Source organism: Pelodiscus sinensis, chromosome 1 (genome assembly GCF_049634645.1).
Source record: "Pelodiscus sinensis isolate JC-2024 chromosome 1, ASM4963464v1, whole genome shotgun sequence".
NCBI lineage: Eukaryota > Metazoa > Chordata > Testudines > Trionychidae > Pelodiscus > Pelodiscus sinensis.
In genome coordinates this window covers 17,900,205-17,916,313 of record NC_134711.1, presented here as the reverse complement: position 1 = coordinate 17,916,313, position 16,109 = coordinate 17,900,205, and the positions used below count along the sequence as shown (strand labels likewise).

General features: G+C 42.9%; 1 protein-coding gene across 1 annotated transcript in view; it reads right to left on the bottom strand.

Annotated features, from left to right (window-relative positions):
- Window positions 1-908: 908 nt before the first annotated feature.
- Window positions 909-16,109, bottom strand: part of SEMA3E (semaphorin 3E) — a 328,199-nt gene continuing 312,998 nt past the window's right edge. Inside the window, exons 15-18 of the mRNA XM_025181682.2 lie at window positions 14,994-15,160; window positions 6,811-6,878; window positions 5,274-5,413; window positions 909-2,596 (exon numbers count right to left, since the gene is read on the bottom strand). Of these exons, the coding sequence (XP_025037467.2) occupies window positions 2,144-2,596; window positions 5,274-5,413; window positions 6,811-6,878; window positions 14,994-15,160 (828 nt within the window). The 3' untranslated portion in view covers window positions 909-2,143. The remainder of the gene's footprint in view (window positions 2,597-5,273; window positions 5,414-6,810; window positions 6,879-14,993; window positions 15,161-16,109) is intronic.

Here is a 16,109-nt window from a genome sequence, read left to right as displayed (position 1 = left end):
GCATAGCTTATTTCGAGTTAAGTTGTGCTGTGTAGATGCACCCTTAGAGACACTGAAGTGCACAGCAATGACCTCCACTCCAGTGTTAGGTTAATAAGAGAATTGCTAGGTTAATAACAAATATCTGTGCCCCAGAGCATGAATCCCAGAGACTATTTCTGGATTAGGAGTTGAAAGTAGAATGAGAATTATATATCAGGCTATGTCTACACAGCAGTTATTCTGACGTAATGTTAAAATAATATGAAACTAGAGGACTTCTTACTCCGTCTACTGTAACCCTCATTTTCCGAGGAGTAAGGGAAGTCAGAGGAAGAGTGTTCTAACTTGGACTTCCTACTGAGTAGAGAGTGCCAAAAGCTGAAATAAGCTATATCGACTTAAGCTATGCAATTGATGTAGCTCAAGTGCGTATCTTATTTAGGCTTTAGCCTTACTATGTAGACATGCCCTGAATGTGTTAACTGGAACTTCCCTGAAATATGCCATTGGTTACCTCAAAATTGAGAGACAGACCAATTTTATAGTCTAGGTTACTTATTATGTTCTGACTGAAGCAGTTGATTTATCTAAAGGTGGAGTCATTCACACACTAGAACACATCTCTGATGGGAAATGATCCTGTAGAACTCACATTCAGACAGTTTTTCCAACTATACTATTTATGATTTGTATTTTTATATCACAACTGTGGCTTTTAGTTTCAAATTTTATAGTGTCGATTCATATGTTCACATCAGATTTCTCATGTGACTTTTCATGCTAAAATGTGTTTATGCTTTTTGGAAAAATATTCAAATTAAACTTAAAATTAAAGCTGAGTATATATATATATATATATATATATATATATATATATATATATATATATATATATATATATATATATATATATATATATATATATATATATATATAAACACATCTTTAGTATTCCCAAGTTCAGCAAAAATATTTGTGCTGTGAAAAATTTCCATATCAGGTAAATATTTCCCTGGATCAGATCATGCAACTATAGAATACAAGTTGTTTTCAATACCAGACTCTTTCACAAGTGCTTACTATATCAAAAGCATATTACATTGAATGCCTTAAAATGTTGCTTATTTTAAGATCTTTTCCACAGTACAAGTGATTTCTAACCCTGTGTTTGAAATTTCAGTACATGCATTAGAAAGACTGTGGAACTGCATGCTGAAAAGAGGCTGCAAATCAGCAGAATATAGATAACACTCAAGTATGTAAATTTCTGGAGAAAATGTACACTTATATAAAGAAATGCTCTCTTCTGCCACAAGAGGGCATTCTTATAAATTGTATACCTACAAATTTCCAGTTACAGACTAACACTGCTACCCCTCTGAAATGTATACTGAGCTAACTGTCCATTTTCATAGCCACGATTTATATTCTCATCAAACTATTACTCCAATGTCTTACAGAAAGTTATACTGAAGAACTTAATTCTGTTTTTTTGTTCTCTGCATGCATTTGACTTATATCAAGTTACAAGGAAATACTATTTAGCTGGGATAGTAGTACACTGTGCATCATAAAATACTGGTAAAGACAAGCAGCAATGGGAAGTAAATAAGATTCCCCTTCAATATCTTTAGAGATAAGGGTATACCGCAACTTGTGGCTGTTAAGAATACAGACAAAAAAGGCCACACATGAAAGCTAAGATCTTGCAACGTGCTGTTTTAGAAGCAATGCATTTGTGAAACTAACAGAAATTATACATCACCTTTTTTTCTGCTTGTCCTTATTTTGCTATCTGAATTTACTTTAATATTCCCTTAACATGCCGGAATATACAGTGGAAGCATGGTGCATATGGGAAATTGACTAAAGCACTCAAAGTATGATTGTCATATTTTTCAAATGGAAAAGTGAATGCAATGACCTATTTAGAAAGAACTAGTGAAACAGATTTGTTAAAAAAATTACCTCTAAACAATCGTCATGATTATAAGCTGTAACTTAACAGAACACTTCTGTTTTCAGTCCCATTATTTAATATATATATATAGAGAGAGAGGGTGAGAGAAACCTGTGTCTGTTACCATATCCAAGACTGATTTCTCCCTATTCCTTGGGTCCAAAAAATATTCTCCCACAAAGTATGGATGGATTTTGTCCATCAAGAGTCAGCTACATTCCTGGGAAGGCGATAATGCTCAGGCCTGATGCGTGCCTTCTTCTCCTGTGGGTTGGCATACTTCCATTTGGATGGGGACATTTTCAGCTTTTTCCTCCTCTTATCCGTGCACCATACCTTTTCGCAGTACTCCTCAACCCTCTGGAAATTGCTGTACCCTATTAGCTGCAGAAATTCCTTGTACCATGGCCTGGATCCCTGAGGAATGCTGCTCTGCACTGGGCATGGCATTTTGTGTGGTACGTCCTCCTCATAGTCTTTGTTGAACATTTCATCAACACGCTCTTCCTCTACCACCTCCAAGGTGATTTTTCGGACTGTATGAACAATGCTGTGTTCCACAGTCTGACAAAAATAGGTCCCTGCATCCAGCCTGTGTAGCCTTAAGAATAAGAGGCCAAGATCCATTTTGACTGTTCTGTCATCTGTCTTCACCTGAGAAACAAGCCAATGATACACTGTATGATCAATGAAGTCACAGTCAGTACAAGATTGCAGTAGAGGTTGAACCTCCCAAATCTGGGATTCTCTGGTCTGGAAACATGTGATGATAATTACCTTACACATTACAAAGACAGCCTCCCCCCCTTTTGATATTTGTATTAGCCACTTAACTGACTCTTACAATAAGCAATTTCCTCCTTCCTTGTCTCTTCCTCATCCCTTTGCCCCTACCTTCTATTTTATGTAGCTGATTTGTTTACTTCTTCATAGTATCCCTCTGCTATATAATGGTCACACCATTTCATTTTCAGAATATGATCTAAAGAAGTGGGTCTGCCCCATGAAAGCTTATCACCTAATAGACTATTTTGTTAGTCTTTAAAGTGCTACATGACCACTTATCACAGATATGCCCAAGTTTCCTGTGGTCCCACAAAGTTTATTTACTGCCACCAGTCCTGACGTTTGGCATTCTATGATATTATTTAGCTCTAATTTACACCTAAATGTCTTCTAGGAGCCCAATAATCAGTAGAAGTATTGGTAATACTCTAGATATTGATCACAATAATATTGATCACCTGCAGTTTGGCAAATTTTCTGGTTCAGCACCAGTCAAATCCCAAGAGTACCAGACTAGAGAGGTTCAACCTGTAGTGTACAAAAGAATACAAGAACTAATACAGGTTGGACATCTCTTTTCCAGCACCTCGCAAACCAGGGTATTTGCTGGACAAGTGAAGATTCCTTGCCACAGCCCCCAGCTGCTGACCCTGCCAGCTGTGGGGAGGGGAGAAACAAAGGGACTACCCCCAGCCCCTGCTGGGCTGCCTGCTGGGTTGCTGGCCCCGCTGCTGCTGCCCCTTCCGGACTGCCTGCCAGACTTCATCAACGCACGCTGCCGCAGGCTGCCAGGGGCTGGCTCTGTCCCTGATCAGGCTGCCAGGGACTGCCGAGGGCTTGGGCTCTGGTCCCAGCTCCAGGGCAATCTGCAGGCTCTGGCCAAGCTTCCACGGGCTATCCGGGGCTCTGGTCCTGCACTGCTGTGTTTAGCTGAGGCTGCCACCAGCAACACTCCAGAGTGCAAGCATCTGCCCCATGGCAGCCCGCAGCCTTTGGCCCCATTTCCACAGGCTAGCCAAGGCTCTGGCCCCAGTCCTTCACTGCCCTGGGCTGTTGCTGGCCTGATCCTGCACTGCCAGGGGCTACCCTGACCTACCCTGCCACAGGCTGTTGGGAGTTGCCAGGGGCTACTGCTGGCTCCAGCCCCACTACTCTGGGCAGCTGGGGTCTGCTGCCAGCCTTAGGCCCTACCTGTTGCTTTTGCCTGGCCCCTCCTGGATTGCCCTCTTGCCATTAGGCTACCAGGGTTTTCTGATCAAGGAACATCCGTGGCCCTGCCGGACCAGGGATATTGCTGGACCAGAGAATTCCAGTTTTGGGAGGTGCAATCTGTAGTTAGAAGTTGAAACCAGATACATTCAAACAGGAAGTAAGGTATATTTTTAACAGTGATAGATATTAATTGTTGGAATAATTTGCCAAGGCATGTGGTTGATTCTCTATTGCTTTAAAGTTTTAAAAGAAAACGGTGTACTTCTAAAACATATATTTTCTTATGACCTTTCAATATTGGGATTGGTACAGGAATTATTGACTAAAATTTCACAGTCTGTTTCTGTAGGAAGTCAGCCTAGATAATCATAATGTTTACAGTTGACTTTAAAATCTATGATTCTATACCAGCAATGGGCAACCTAGGCTAGTGAGTGGGCTGCATAATGGCTCTCCTTCGTGTTAGTGGGCCATAAGATTGTCATAACTAAGATGGTTTTCCGGAATATGGTAGTTTTGCAAACTGCATTTCCATGCCTAGAATTAGCAGTGTGCGCCAGCTGAACCATTGCAGTGCTTTGATTAGTTGCAAAGGGAGCACACATCTCTCACTGTCAGTGTTGTGTGCAATCAGCATGCACGTCACGTCGCTTGCCTTTACTTTAATGTGTGCTACACGTGGCACAGACTAGGTAGTTCAGACTAGGCTTCCTAGTCCGAACTACCATTACTCCTCGTTTCTTTGCAAAGCCGCGGGGGGGGGGGGAGGGGGCTCGGGCAGCGAGGCAGCCCAGGCGCGCCTGGACTGCTCCGCTGCCGGCTTCCCCGCGCTTTGCAAAGCCGCGGGGGGGGGGGGGGCTCGGGCAGCGGGGCTGACCTGCTGCCCGAGCCCCTCCGCGGCTTTGCTCTGCGTCTTCCTGGTCTGCAGACCAGGGAGACGCAGAGCAAAGCCCCAGAGTACACGGGCGGCAGGACCGCGAGGTCCTGCAGTCCGTCTACTCTGGGGCAGCCCCGTTCGTAACTGCGGAAAGTCGGATCCGCGTAAGTCGGGGACTGCCTGTATATGGTTTGTATTGCTCCATACAAATTACATCAATTTGGTATATATGGTTGTGCCAATTTTCTTCCACTATTTGATCTGAGGAAGTGGGTCTGGCCCACGAAAGCTCATCACCTAATAAACCATCTTGTTAGTCTTTAAAGAGCTACATAGTCCTGTTTTTTGTATCAATTGGTACCCACTATCTCACCAAAGGCTCATTTTCCTATCTGATTCCTAATATGGCAGCCACTTTCAATAAAAATGCTATTCTATAATTACATGGAAAATTACCTCCTCCTTTCTGGCTTCGTGGGCTCGCTGTACAAACCAGATCACTTTAGCTTGTAAAGTTCTAGGGGTACATTCCAGAAGAGTGCTGTTGTACTCTATTCCATACACCAGCCGTTCTTCAGTCTTCCCCAGGGCTTCTCCTGTGAAGTAAAGTAAGATTCTTACTTATTTGCCAGTTGTGTAACTAAAATAAATACCACCCTTTTAATGTGGTATTGAATGTTTCCTTTAGGCTTTTTAAGGACTCCTTCGATATTCACATTTCAAATGGAATTTGACCCATAGCTTTCCAGGTAGGGATTGAAATTTGATACCTACTAATGGCCTAAACTCATGAACTGTGGCAGGTCCTCTGCTCCCTCTCTTTCAAAAGAGTCAAGAATTCATACCTCACCTCAGGCTCTCACAGGCTCTAGCCCTAAGGTACAGTAGTAAAGAGCTCTGCACATATGCACAGAAAAGCTCTGCACATATGCACAGAAAAGCTCTGTACATATGCACAGAAAGAATAAGTTTATATCTTTGCCACCCAAATGTTAGTAAAAATTTCATTTCAATTTGAGAGGCTGCTATATATGTCAAAATTCATAATGAAACAGACAAAGGAGATTCTATAATGGAACAGGCTAGTCTTTCTAAATCGTTTTCTTCTAGCACAATAAGAAGGGTGGAGAGTAGACAGACTATTTTCCTGACACCAGTTCATGATCAGTTTCTGGCCCAAACGCCTGGGGATTAATAACCATTATGATTTGTCTCTTATTTTAAATTTGCTGTGCTCTTTTGTGAGGTTCTCAGTGCAGTTTGCAATCATATCTACAATCTTCATTGCATTCAGTTTTGTCACAGCGGGCCATAGATGCCCTGTATATTTTTCCAGTAGAGTTCTCCAAGGAACATACTATGGTATCTTGCTGAAAATGGATGGTATGAAATGTTCCAGGGCAAATTTAACAAATATTTCATCCTGAAATATTTCCCTTTCATAGTCTAATCCATCCTTCAAAAAATTACAATTTCAGCAAAATATATCTGGAGAAACATCTGTTACAGAGAAACCCCTTATCTTTGATTCTTTTTCTTTAGATTTATTAGATCTGATCTTGGAGGATCTCAGTGTCTCTTGGCAGCTACTATCTATCTTAACTTTTATATTTCATACAATACTCGTGGAATGTGAGGGCAGTAAGCACTTTGCAGGATTTGGGCTATGGGTCAGAAGAACACTTAGGCATTCACGCAAGTCCAATCCTATTTAGGACATTGATTAAGCATGCTCCTAATTCTAATGAATTCCATTAGGGCATACATGGTTAAGCACTGTCTTGAGCAGTGAAGTTTTCCTGCACTGTAGTCTTGGTCCTTACAGTGTGCTTCTAATCTCAGTGGTGTAAATCAGAAGTAATTCCACTGAAATAGGTAGAGTTACATCAGCATAAAAACTGTGTAACTGCAGTAACAATCAGCCTCACGTGTAAAATCTGTGCCATTTACTCTAGGCATTCACTAGTGTTCTGTTGTACTGTATGTGGTTTACCAATGAACTGCTGGCCAAAGCACTGCTGAGCTGCATTTCCATGTCGAACATCTTGTCTTCGGAAACGTCTGGGGGAAAAAATGAAATTGTTTTCAGAAATACATTTAACTCGTTGACTGTTAACGTTTGACACAAAAGTTGGGCCTATTCGAAATCCAGGGCACTAGATCTTACTCCTGAAACACTGGCCAACACTACCATTGCATGGAGTTGATATATTCCTATTGTTTTTGTCCACTTAAACTGAATGTTCTCATATGCCTGAAGAAAGAGATTTTCTGTAGAAGTTGGGCGTGCCTAAAGGAAAGTCTCAGGTATGTACATTTGTCTGAATTCAGAGACACTGAAACCAGATTCTGTAGACCAATTAGGTGCTGGTTTAGAAGAAAGGAGACCAGAGACAGCTATAAACTTGCTTTTTGTTCACCATTCTGGTCCCTGACAAAATCTGGAGCAGCATGAAAGCTGCTGTATCTTGTAAAGATTCTCTTCCTGTAACTATGCCCTGTATCCCACAGCACCTGAGGAACTGTGGTAAAAGCTGCTATAGTAACTCCTACAGTAACTGAACATTCTCAGAGACAGGCAAATTCTTACGTGGTTGCAGTTACTGACTGCAAGGTTGTTTGAACTTTTACATAGACACACACAAACACATTATTTAACAGAAATGATTTGTTTTTCGTTTTGAAGTCTTTCACAGTTTAGAATCAGTGCAGAGCGTTTTTTCTTTATTCTTAGCTCTCATATAACTTCTCTCATCTGAAGAACTTAAAACCTTCTACAAACGTTACTTTAGCATCCTCCCAGTGCTTCTACATAACTGGTATTATCATTCCCATTTGACCAAAGGGAAAACTGAGGCACCGAAGGTGGCTTGCCCTATCCTGTTCTTTCCAGCTGAGTCATAGTCATTCAACATTCCATATATAATACACTATCCATTTACCACACGATGATCTGGATAACATATTGTAAGCAACAGTTTTGCATGAATGAAGTGAATATGGGGCTAGCTGAAATCCCTCATTATTACTGAGGCTTTTTAACATTTCTATGCCTCTTTAATTTCCCTGACCATCACATAATTACTAGCACCATCATCATCAGGGTTTGTAGTATATTTCTACTTCTATATTATTATTGAAGCATGATATTTATATCCATAGAGATTTTGTGGTAATCTTTGGTTCATTTAAGGCCATAATTTCACTACACGGAAGATTGACACTACTGGAATTGACCTTCTGGAGTTCAATTGAGTGGGTCTAGTAAAGACCTGTTAAATCAAACTCTGAGGGCACCCTTGTTGGTACCAGTGCTCCTGTTCCTTGGCTGTGTCCAGACTCAGGGTTTTTTTCGAAAAAAGTAGCCTTTTTTCGAAAAAACTTCACCTGCGTCCAGACTCAAGCCGCGTTCTTTCGAAATTAAATCGAAAGAACGCGGCTTTTCTTTCAATGGCGGTAAACCTCATTTCACAAGGAAGAACGCCTTCTTTCGAAAGTTCCTCTTTCGAAAGAAGGCGTTCTTCAATGTAAATAGGGCTTCTTCGAAAGAGAGCATCCAGACTCACTGGATGCTTTCTTTCGAAAAAGCAAGCCGCTTTATCGAAAGTTCAACGTGCAGTCTAGACGCTCTCTTTCGAAAGAGGCTCTTTCAAAAGTATCTTTCGAAAGAGCCTCTTTTGAAAGAGGCTTGCAGTCTAGACATAGCCCTTGTGAGGAATAAGGGAAGTCTCCCACCATGGAGACTGTGTAGAAATTCTAATTAAGGTATGTCAAATTCAGCTATATAATTAATGTAGCTGGAGTTGCATATCTTAATTTGACCTCCCCCTGTAGTGTAGACCCGGCTCAAGATTTTTACTTAATTTGAGTCTATGCTTTCTTTCACATATAGTGCCACTCCCCTGACACTATGTATGACCTGTTCTGTTCTTCTGATATGTATTTGTATTACTGCACCCCATTGATTTTCCTCATTCCATGAAGTTTCTCTTTATCAATATTCTTATTTAGTACCAGGTACTCATGTTCACCCATTCTAGTATTTAATATCATGTTGACTTTTGGGTTAGCACTTAGGTTCTTACAAACCACTTAAATATCAATTTAAATTGAAACATATGTTTAATCCCATTTTAGGACTTCAGTGGGAATAAACACATACTTATAGTTTCTCATGCTTAAGTATTTCCCACAGCCATTGACTTATATATGTGCTCAAAAACAACTATGTACTAAGGGCATGTCTAGACTATATCCCTCTTTCGAAAGAGGGATGTAAATTAGACATATTGAAATTGCAAATGAAGTCGGGATTTGAATTTCCCATGCTTCATGTGCATAATGGTGGCCGCGTGTTCTTTCAAAAATGGGCATTTTGAAAGTAAAACTGCTGTCTAGATGTGGTTCTTTTGAGAAAAAAAACCCTCTTTTTCGAAAGATCCTGTACTCCTCAAAAATTGAGAAGTACAGGATCTTTCAAAAAAGGGTTTGGTTGGGGCCTTTTTTTTTTTTTTTTTTTTTGAAAGAACCATAAAATTTGTGATTTCTTTGTCAAAGGTTTGAGCAGATGTGAATGTGCCAAAGTGGCATCTTGGAGATATGGCATGTATCTAACCAGAAAGGTCAGTGGAGGGGGAAGTATATTGAAGAGACACGGAAATGTACAGAGTGAGAAACTTATCTGCATTATAGCCCCTTTGCACTAGGTAAAATGTCTGAAGTAGCGTAAAGAGGCCCTGAAAGTCCTGCTTCCAGCTGGGAAGTATTCTCTCCCATGCAGATACTGTAGAAGACTACTGTAAGACTACCTGTCAAGGGTTCTCTTGCAACCCTAGGCATAAGGGACATTCTGGAGGAGGGGAGAGGGGACAGAAGGAGTGCACTGAGAGCTAGGTCACAGCATGCAGGGAGCAGACATCCCAGTCAGTGATGCAGTCTAGAGGGCAGCCTGGGTGGCTGCTGCAATTTAGACAGGCCCTCCGAGACATCTAAGTTATTCTAGGGGCCTCTCCAGTCCTTGGAGCTGCCCCAGATTGGTAAGGCATAAAGATGGGTTAAAGCCACCTTAATCCCCATTGCCTGCTGAGAGACTTGGCAAAGAATTTCACCCACTGAGGTTAGGGATTTCTTGGGTAAACCATTCAATCTGGCTTCAGACATTATATTGCTGTGGTACAATAAATGCATTTCATCAACACCCGAAACTCCCTGCTGCTTCACGAACACAGCACAGAACTTGAAAGCAATGTCGTCTCCTTCTGCCCCCTGTAGAATTCTGGGGATGCGGACATTTTGCAGCTAAAAGCCATGACAATGTAGAATGCTTCATTTGGGAATGCTGGCTGTCCTTTTTGGTGTCTCGAGTTAAATCTCATGTTTAATTAATTATCCAGGCCTTTCACTTACTTAAGAATGAAAAAATAGGATTTCAAAACTAAACTACCTCGTTGTCAAAGAGTGCTCTGAGTGAACATATGTGGTGCTTCCCTCTCTACATTCTGCACATATAGTGCAGGTGAGAGAAAGAGAGGGTATGTCTACACTACAACATTAATTCGAACTAATTTAATTCGAATTAGTTAATTCGAACTAAGCTAATTCGAACTAACGGATCCAGACTAAAAAACTAGTTTGAATTAGCGTTTTGCTAATTCGAACTAGCATGTCCACATTAAGTGGACCCTGAACCAGGCTTAAGGATGGCCGGAAGCAGTGTCGGCAGGGCATCAGAGGAGGACTTAGAGCATGGAGATGCTGTCTCAGGCTAGCCGAGGGCTGTGCTTAAAGGGTCCCTACCCCCACCCCGGACAGACAGTTCTCAGGGGTGCCCCGCTTGCAAAGCAGTCCTGGCTTGGAGTGCCCGGAGTACCCACACTGGGCACATCACACCACTCAGCCATCAGCCCGGCTGCACTTGCCGCAGGCTGCCATCTGGGGAGAGGGGACAATTGGGGGGCTGCAGGAGAGCTTCCACCCCCAGAAGCCCGCAGAGCCAGCCCAGTCCTCCCCATCGGGGGCTCGTGCTCCATTCCTCCCTCACCTCCTTCCACTTACCCTTCCCTAGCCCCTCTTCTTGATGTACAAAATAAAGATAACGTGTCTTCCAAAATGGAATCTGTCTTTATTGAACAAAACTGGGGGAGACTGGGAAAAGGAGGTGGGAGAGGGGAAGAGAGAGGCTGGGAGAGGGGAGGGCAACTAAAATGATCAGGGGCTGGGAACAGGTCCCATATGAAGAGAGGCTAAAGAGACTGGGACTTTTCAGCTTAGAAAAGAGGAGATGGAGGGGGGACAGGATAGAGGTCTCTAAAAGCAGGAGTTGGGTGGAGAGGGTGCATACTGAAAAGTTCTTCATTAGATCCCATAAAGAAGGACTAGAGGACACCAAAGGAAAGGAATGGGTAGCAGGCTTCAAACTAGTAACAGAAAGTTCTTCTTCACAAAGCAAAGAGTCAACCTGTGGAACTCCTTGCTGCAGGAGGCTGTGAAGGCTACAACTAGAACAGAGTTTAAAGGGAAGTGAGATCAAGTCATGGAGGTTGGGTCCATGGAGTGGTATTAGCCAGGAGGTAGGAGTGGTGTCCCTGCCCAAGGTTTGTGGAAGGCTGGAGAAGGATGGCACGAGACAAATGGCTTGGTCACTGTCTTCGGTCCATCCCCTCCAGGGTCCCTAGGGTTGGTCACTGTTGGCAGACAGGCTACTGGGCTAGATGGACCTTTGGTCTGACCCAGGATGGCCATTGTAAGCTCAGGGCTGGGGGTCTCAGTGGACCCCCTTGATTCTCTTGCACACCTGCTCCTGGGTGGCCAGGCTGGCAGCTTTCCTGCCCTAGACGGCCACTTTCCTGTGCTTAGTGCGGAGATCGTGGACAAGGTCCACGATGTCTGCACTAGCCCAGGCAGGTGCCCGCCTCTTGCGGTCCCGGGCAAGCTCCCGGGAGCTGCCAGCCTGGTCCCGGGAAGAGGGGGGGGGGCCGGGGGGCATCGGGTGGGTGGCTCGATCCGTGCCAGGTGCAGGGTCTGCTGGCTGGGTGATGGCAGGCTTGCACCTGGCATGGGCACCGTAGCCAGCCCGTGCCCCTTTAAGGGGTCCGGGGCCGGGAGGGGGGCAGACGAATTTCCCAGAGTGGCCACCAGGGAAACCTGGGGAGGGCTAGCCTCCCACTAGTTCGAATTAAGGGGCTACACAGCCCTTAATTCGAACTAGCTAGTTCGAACTAGGCTTAATCCTCATAAAATGAGGTTTTCCTTGTTCGAACTAAGCGCTCCGCTAGTTCGATTTAAATTCGAACTAGTGGAGCGCTAGTGTAGTGCCTATTAAAGTTAATTCAAACTAACGTCCGTTAGTTCAAATTAACTTTGTAGTGTAGACATACCCAAAGAGTGTGGAGTACTGAGCCTAGTGTTAGACCTGCGTCCTGATCCAGAGTCAGCAAACTCAGGCCATCCTCTGAACCAAAGTACTAAAGCAGAGGCGTACAAATTCACTATCTGGTATGTGAATTTGGCAAGGGTACTGCTAGCATTGCTACAACACAGGCACTCCTAAGAAGTAACAGATATGGTATGAGTGTGAACACATTTCACACATGATTAACACAGGTCCATCCTGACTTAATACAAAATAAGAGGGTTTGACAGAAGTGATGAGTAGCAATATTTTGCCTGAGACATCTGGAGCAAGGTACAAGGGGAGGTAGCATGCAGATGTCATGAAACACATAAGGTGGTAAATAAGTTGTTTGTCTCAGTCTATAACTGACAGGGCACCTCACATTAACCCTTTGTGTGTCCTAAAAAAATAAATTCCTGCTGCTGGCAGCCATTCCTTGTCACTGGGCACTCATATGTTAGTGTGCTTTTAGTTCCTATGAGATGCTAGCGATAAGTCTCACGGACAATAAAGCTGGCCAAATGCCTTTGTTACTAAACAGTGCCTGTGATCTTCCATTTTTTATAATATACGGAGGTCTGCTGACTTAGTAGGCTGAACTCTCTGCTAGTGCTGATAACACCAGAGCTTCAAGAACAGAAGCACGGAGCAGCCGTAACAACCTGGCAGCAGTAACAACATTTCTTCAGCAACACACTTAACAATAGGGACAAGTCTGCAGGTTTTCTTTTCATGTTCATCTCAACTCATTTCACACCATACCTCTCATTAGGTTTTAAAGGAGGCAGCAGCTGATCCAAAGGAGGGGTGGAATTAGATACCCAGACATGGTTCTGCTAGGCAAGTATCAAGACCAAACCAAGGCAAGAGAGTGCTGCGTGAAAATGGTGGCGAGAGCGTGATGTCATGGGGACTGTTGGAAACACTCAGTCCCTTCCAGACATGTTAGGACATGAGAATTTACTAGGTTGTGCTGTGCCTTTGGTTATGCCCTAAGGCAGCCCTCCAGCCACAAGCCATTGGGAAGCTGGGGCACAGACACATGGCCAGTCCTAATTCAGACACACATTGGTGCTGAGTGCTGAGCTGGTCAATACCTCTGCATGAGTCCAGAATGCAGGCAACCATGACAGACCTGTGTCTTACCCAGAAGCATTTGAAGGTTGTAGTAGTGGTGGCAGCAGTAGAGGATGTGTGTTTGTGTGTATGTGGGGGGGGGGGGGAAGCTCCATACTCTCTACAGAGACCTACTTTTTCCAGCAGGCACAATCGCTCCACCCTGAACCAGATGGAGAGTGACCCAGAGTTGTTACGGTCTGTTCAGCGACTTCCCCTGTGTGAAGTAAGTTTGTGGTCTCAAGTCCAGTTAATAGGGGACATCACAAAGCCCACTTTGCTATAGCAGAGAAGTTAAGGAGAAGATGGACGTAGATTACACTACTCACTTCTCCCTACGGACAGACGCTCCAGAATCTTGTTGGCAAAGCAGCATGAGGCTATGGGCGTCACACAATTCCTAGTTAAATAGATACATCAGGAATCTTCGGGGAATTTACAACATTACACAAGTATCTAATTTATATTTATGATCATCCAATTCCTGCTTATTCTGTGGTGAATAATGCTCACTTTCCCAAAATATAATGGATGATGTATCTTTTCCATCAGTACTTCCCAGGACTGTGTCAATCTGAGCCAGATTCTTCTCATTTTAGGCAAGTGAGTGGTCTCCACTTACTCCACTGGAACTGCTTCCAGCAGTTAGGCAAGAAGGATCTGATCCAATGTGTAGAAATGCCACAGAATTTGTTCTTAGCTCAACTTGGATCTTGCAATGTATAATGCTCTTTAATGTTCTTTCATTAGCTGAATTTTTGGCTGTTTTGCTCATGTGTGGCTTCTGTGAGGCTTTCTTTCCAAAAGACTGTGTTACTAAATTATCTTCCCATTGCTTTGTCAAAGCCCGTAGAAGCATTCATTTTGTCTAGCTACAGAGAGCAATGAGACTACTAAGCTTCCAGAATCCCAGGAAGACAAGCATGAGGTATGGTGGATGAAGAAATCACTATAGACCTGTTTTTTTAAAGAGAGCATTGGTAGCTTTGGAGAGATTGTGAACTGCAACCAGAGTAACTATCATCACTGTCTTTCAGCAGCATCTCAGAACAAAAGGAAGACATCTTTGCATTAATTCAATGTAACCTTGCTGGAAATGTCCATGTTGCAGTTCTAATAAATATGGCCACATCTTTGCAGGAGTAGCAATGAAAAGTAAATCATGGAAAGGACTGTACCATACATAATATGCACTTTTGCTGACTTATTTAATAACCATTACTACATATTGATAGAGAGTTAGGCGCTGTTTGAATAGGTCGTACAATGATATTAGGATGTTAATATATTTTCTTTCTTTCTTTTTATAGGCTATTGCATTATATAGTTCATCATCTAATACAATCCAAATAAATCATTACACAGAATAGAGAATGAAGTGCTAACTTCAAGCTGTGGCATTGGGAACGTCAGACATTTGTTTAACACTGTTTAACATTCAGTGTGTCTAGTTCCTAAGAAGTGTGTGCACTTAACATCTGTCATGTCAGCATGTTCATTTATTTCCTTCAGTATTCCCTAAGGCTGGGTTGATAAATCATTAGCTAAAGTGTATTATTGTTCAGTTATTTATACTAGGGAGAGAAATGAAACCATTTCTGTTGCAGTAGAAACTACTTAGATAATTATTACGCAAAGAGGATTTTGCCGCAAAATATAGTTCTCACCTCTTTGCATGCATTCCTGTGGGATAGTATCTAGAGCAGGCTATCCCATCCCAAGCACAGTAAGGATCTCTTGCTAGGCAGCAGTCAGCACAGGCTGTGCCATACATGTCACACTGATGGAACTTCACTTGTGCTACGGCAGACTCAGATCCAACATACAGTTGTTGCTGTAGAAAATGTAGCACACACTGTTATGGACAGAGCACACACTATTATGACAGAGCACCTTGTCGAAAAAGACAAGGTCATTTGCCACTTGAAAAATGCCAGCTTTACAGTTGCTCATGCAAGCTTAATTCCCTTCTATCCCCTCGGAGATCTATCTTGTGCACCATATGAGACAGGATGCAGGTGGAGAAAATAGTATACGGTCATATAATTAAAGGAAGCATATAATGTATTTGCACAAAAGGGAATAATTGAGATTGCACAGCTAAACTTAGTCCTGACATTTCATAACTTTTGAGTAGTTGACTTTGGAACATTAACATTCTTTTAATGTAGTTTTTTCTGGGTGTAATATTTGTAAGCATTTAATGAAGCAAAGTGAAAAACAGGAGCCACAATAATCCCTTTGTGGGTTATCAGGAGGACAAGGATCTATAGATTCCTAGCACAAAACTCAGCTATTTGAGCTTATCAAAAAACTGGCAGCAGATTTACACTGTTATCTTTTGGACCAACACAAGATGGGGATGAGACAAACTTTGCCAGACGTTTCACAGTTTTTGAGGGACAACAGAGGAATTCTGGGAGTCAGGGTTCCTGGCTTCAATTCTGGACTCTTTAGGAAAGAGTATACTAATGGTTATAAAGCTTTCTGTCTCTCTCCTCACTATACTTGCCTCACTCAGTTTCTACCCACTTCTTCTTCTTCAGTTTCTGTCCCTGTGTCCCCACTCTGCTCCATTTCCCCCTTCTCTGTTCTTATATTTTCTTTCCCCCCTTGGTCCTGCCTCCACTTCCTCTTGCCTCACTCCCTTCTCTGGTCTAAGCCCTTACCTTAATCCCACTCCTTTGCTCTTATCCCAGGCCCAGCTCTTAACCTTTTTGCCTCATGCTCCTAATTTACTCCTTCCCTCTGCACCTGTCTGCACATAGGCTCCTATTTCCCCT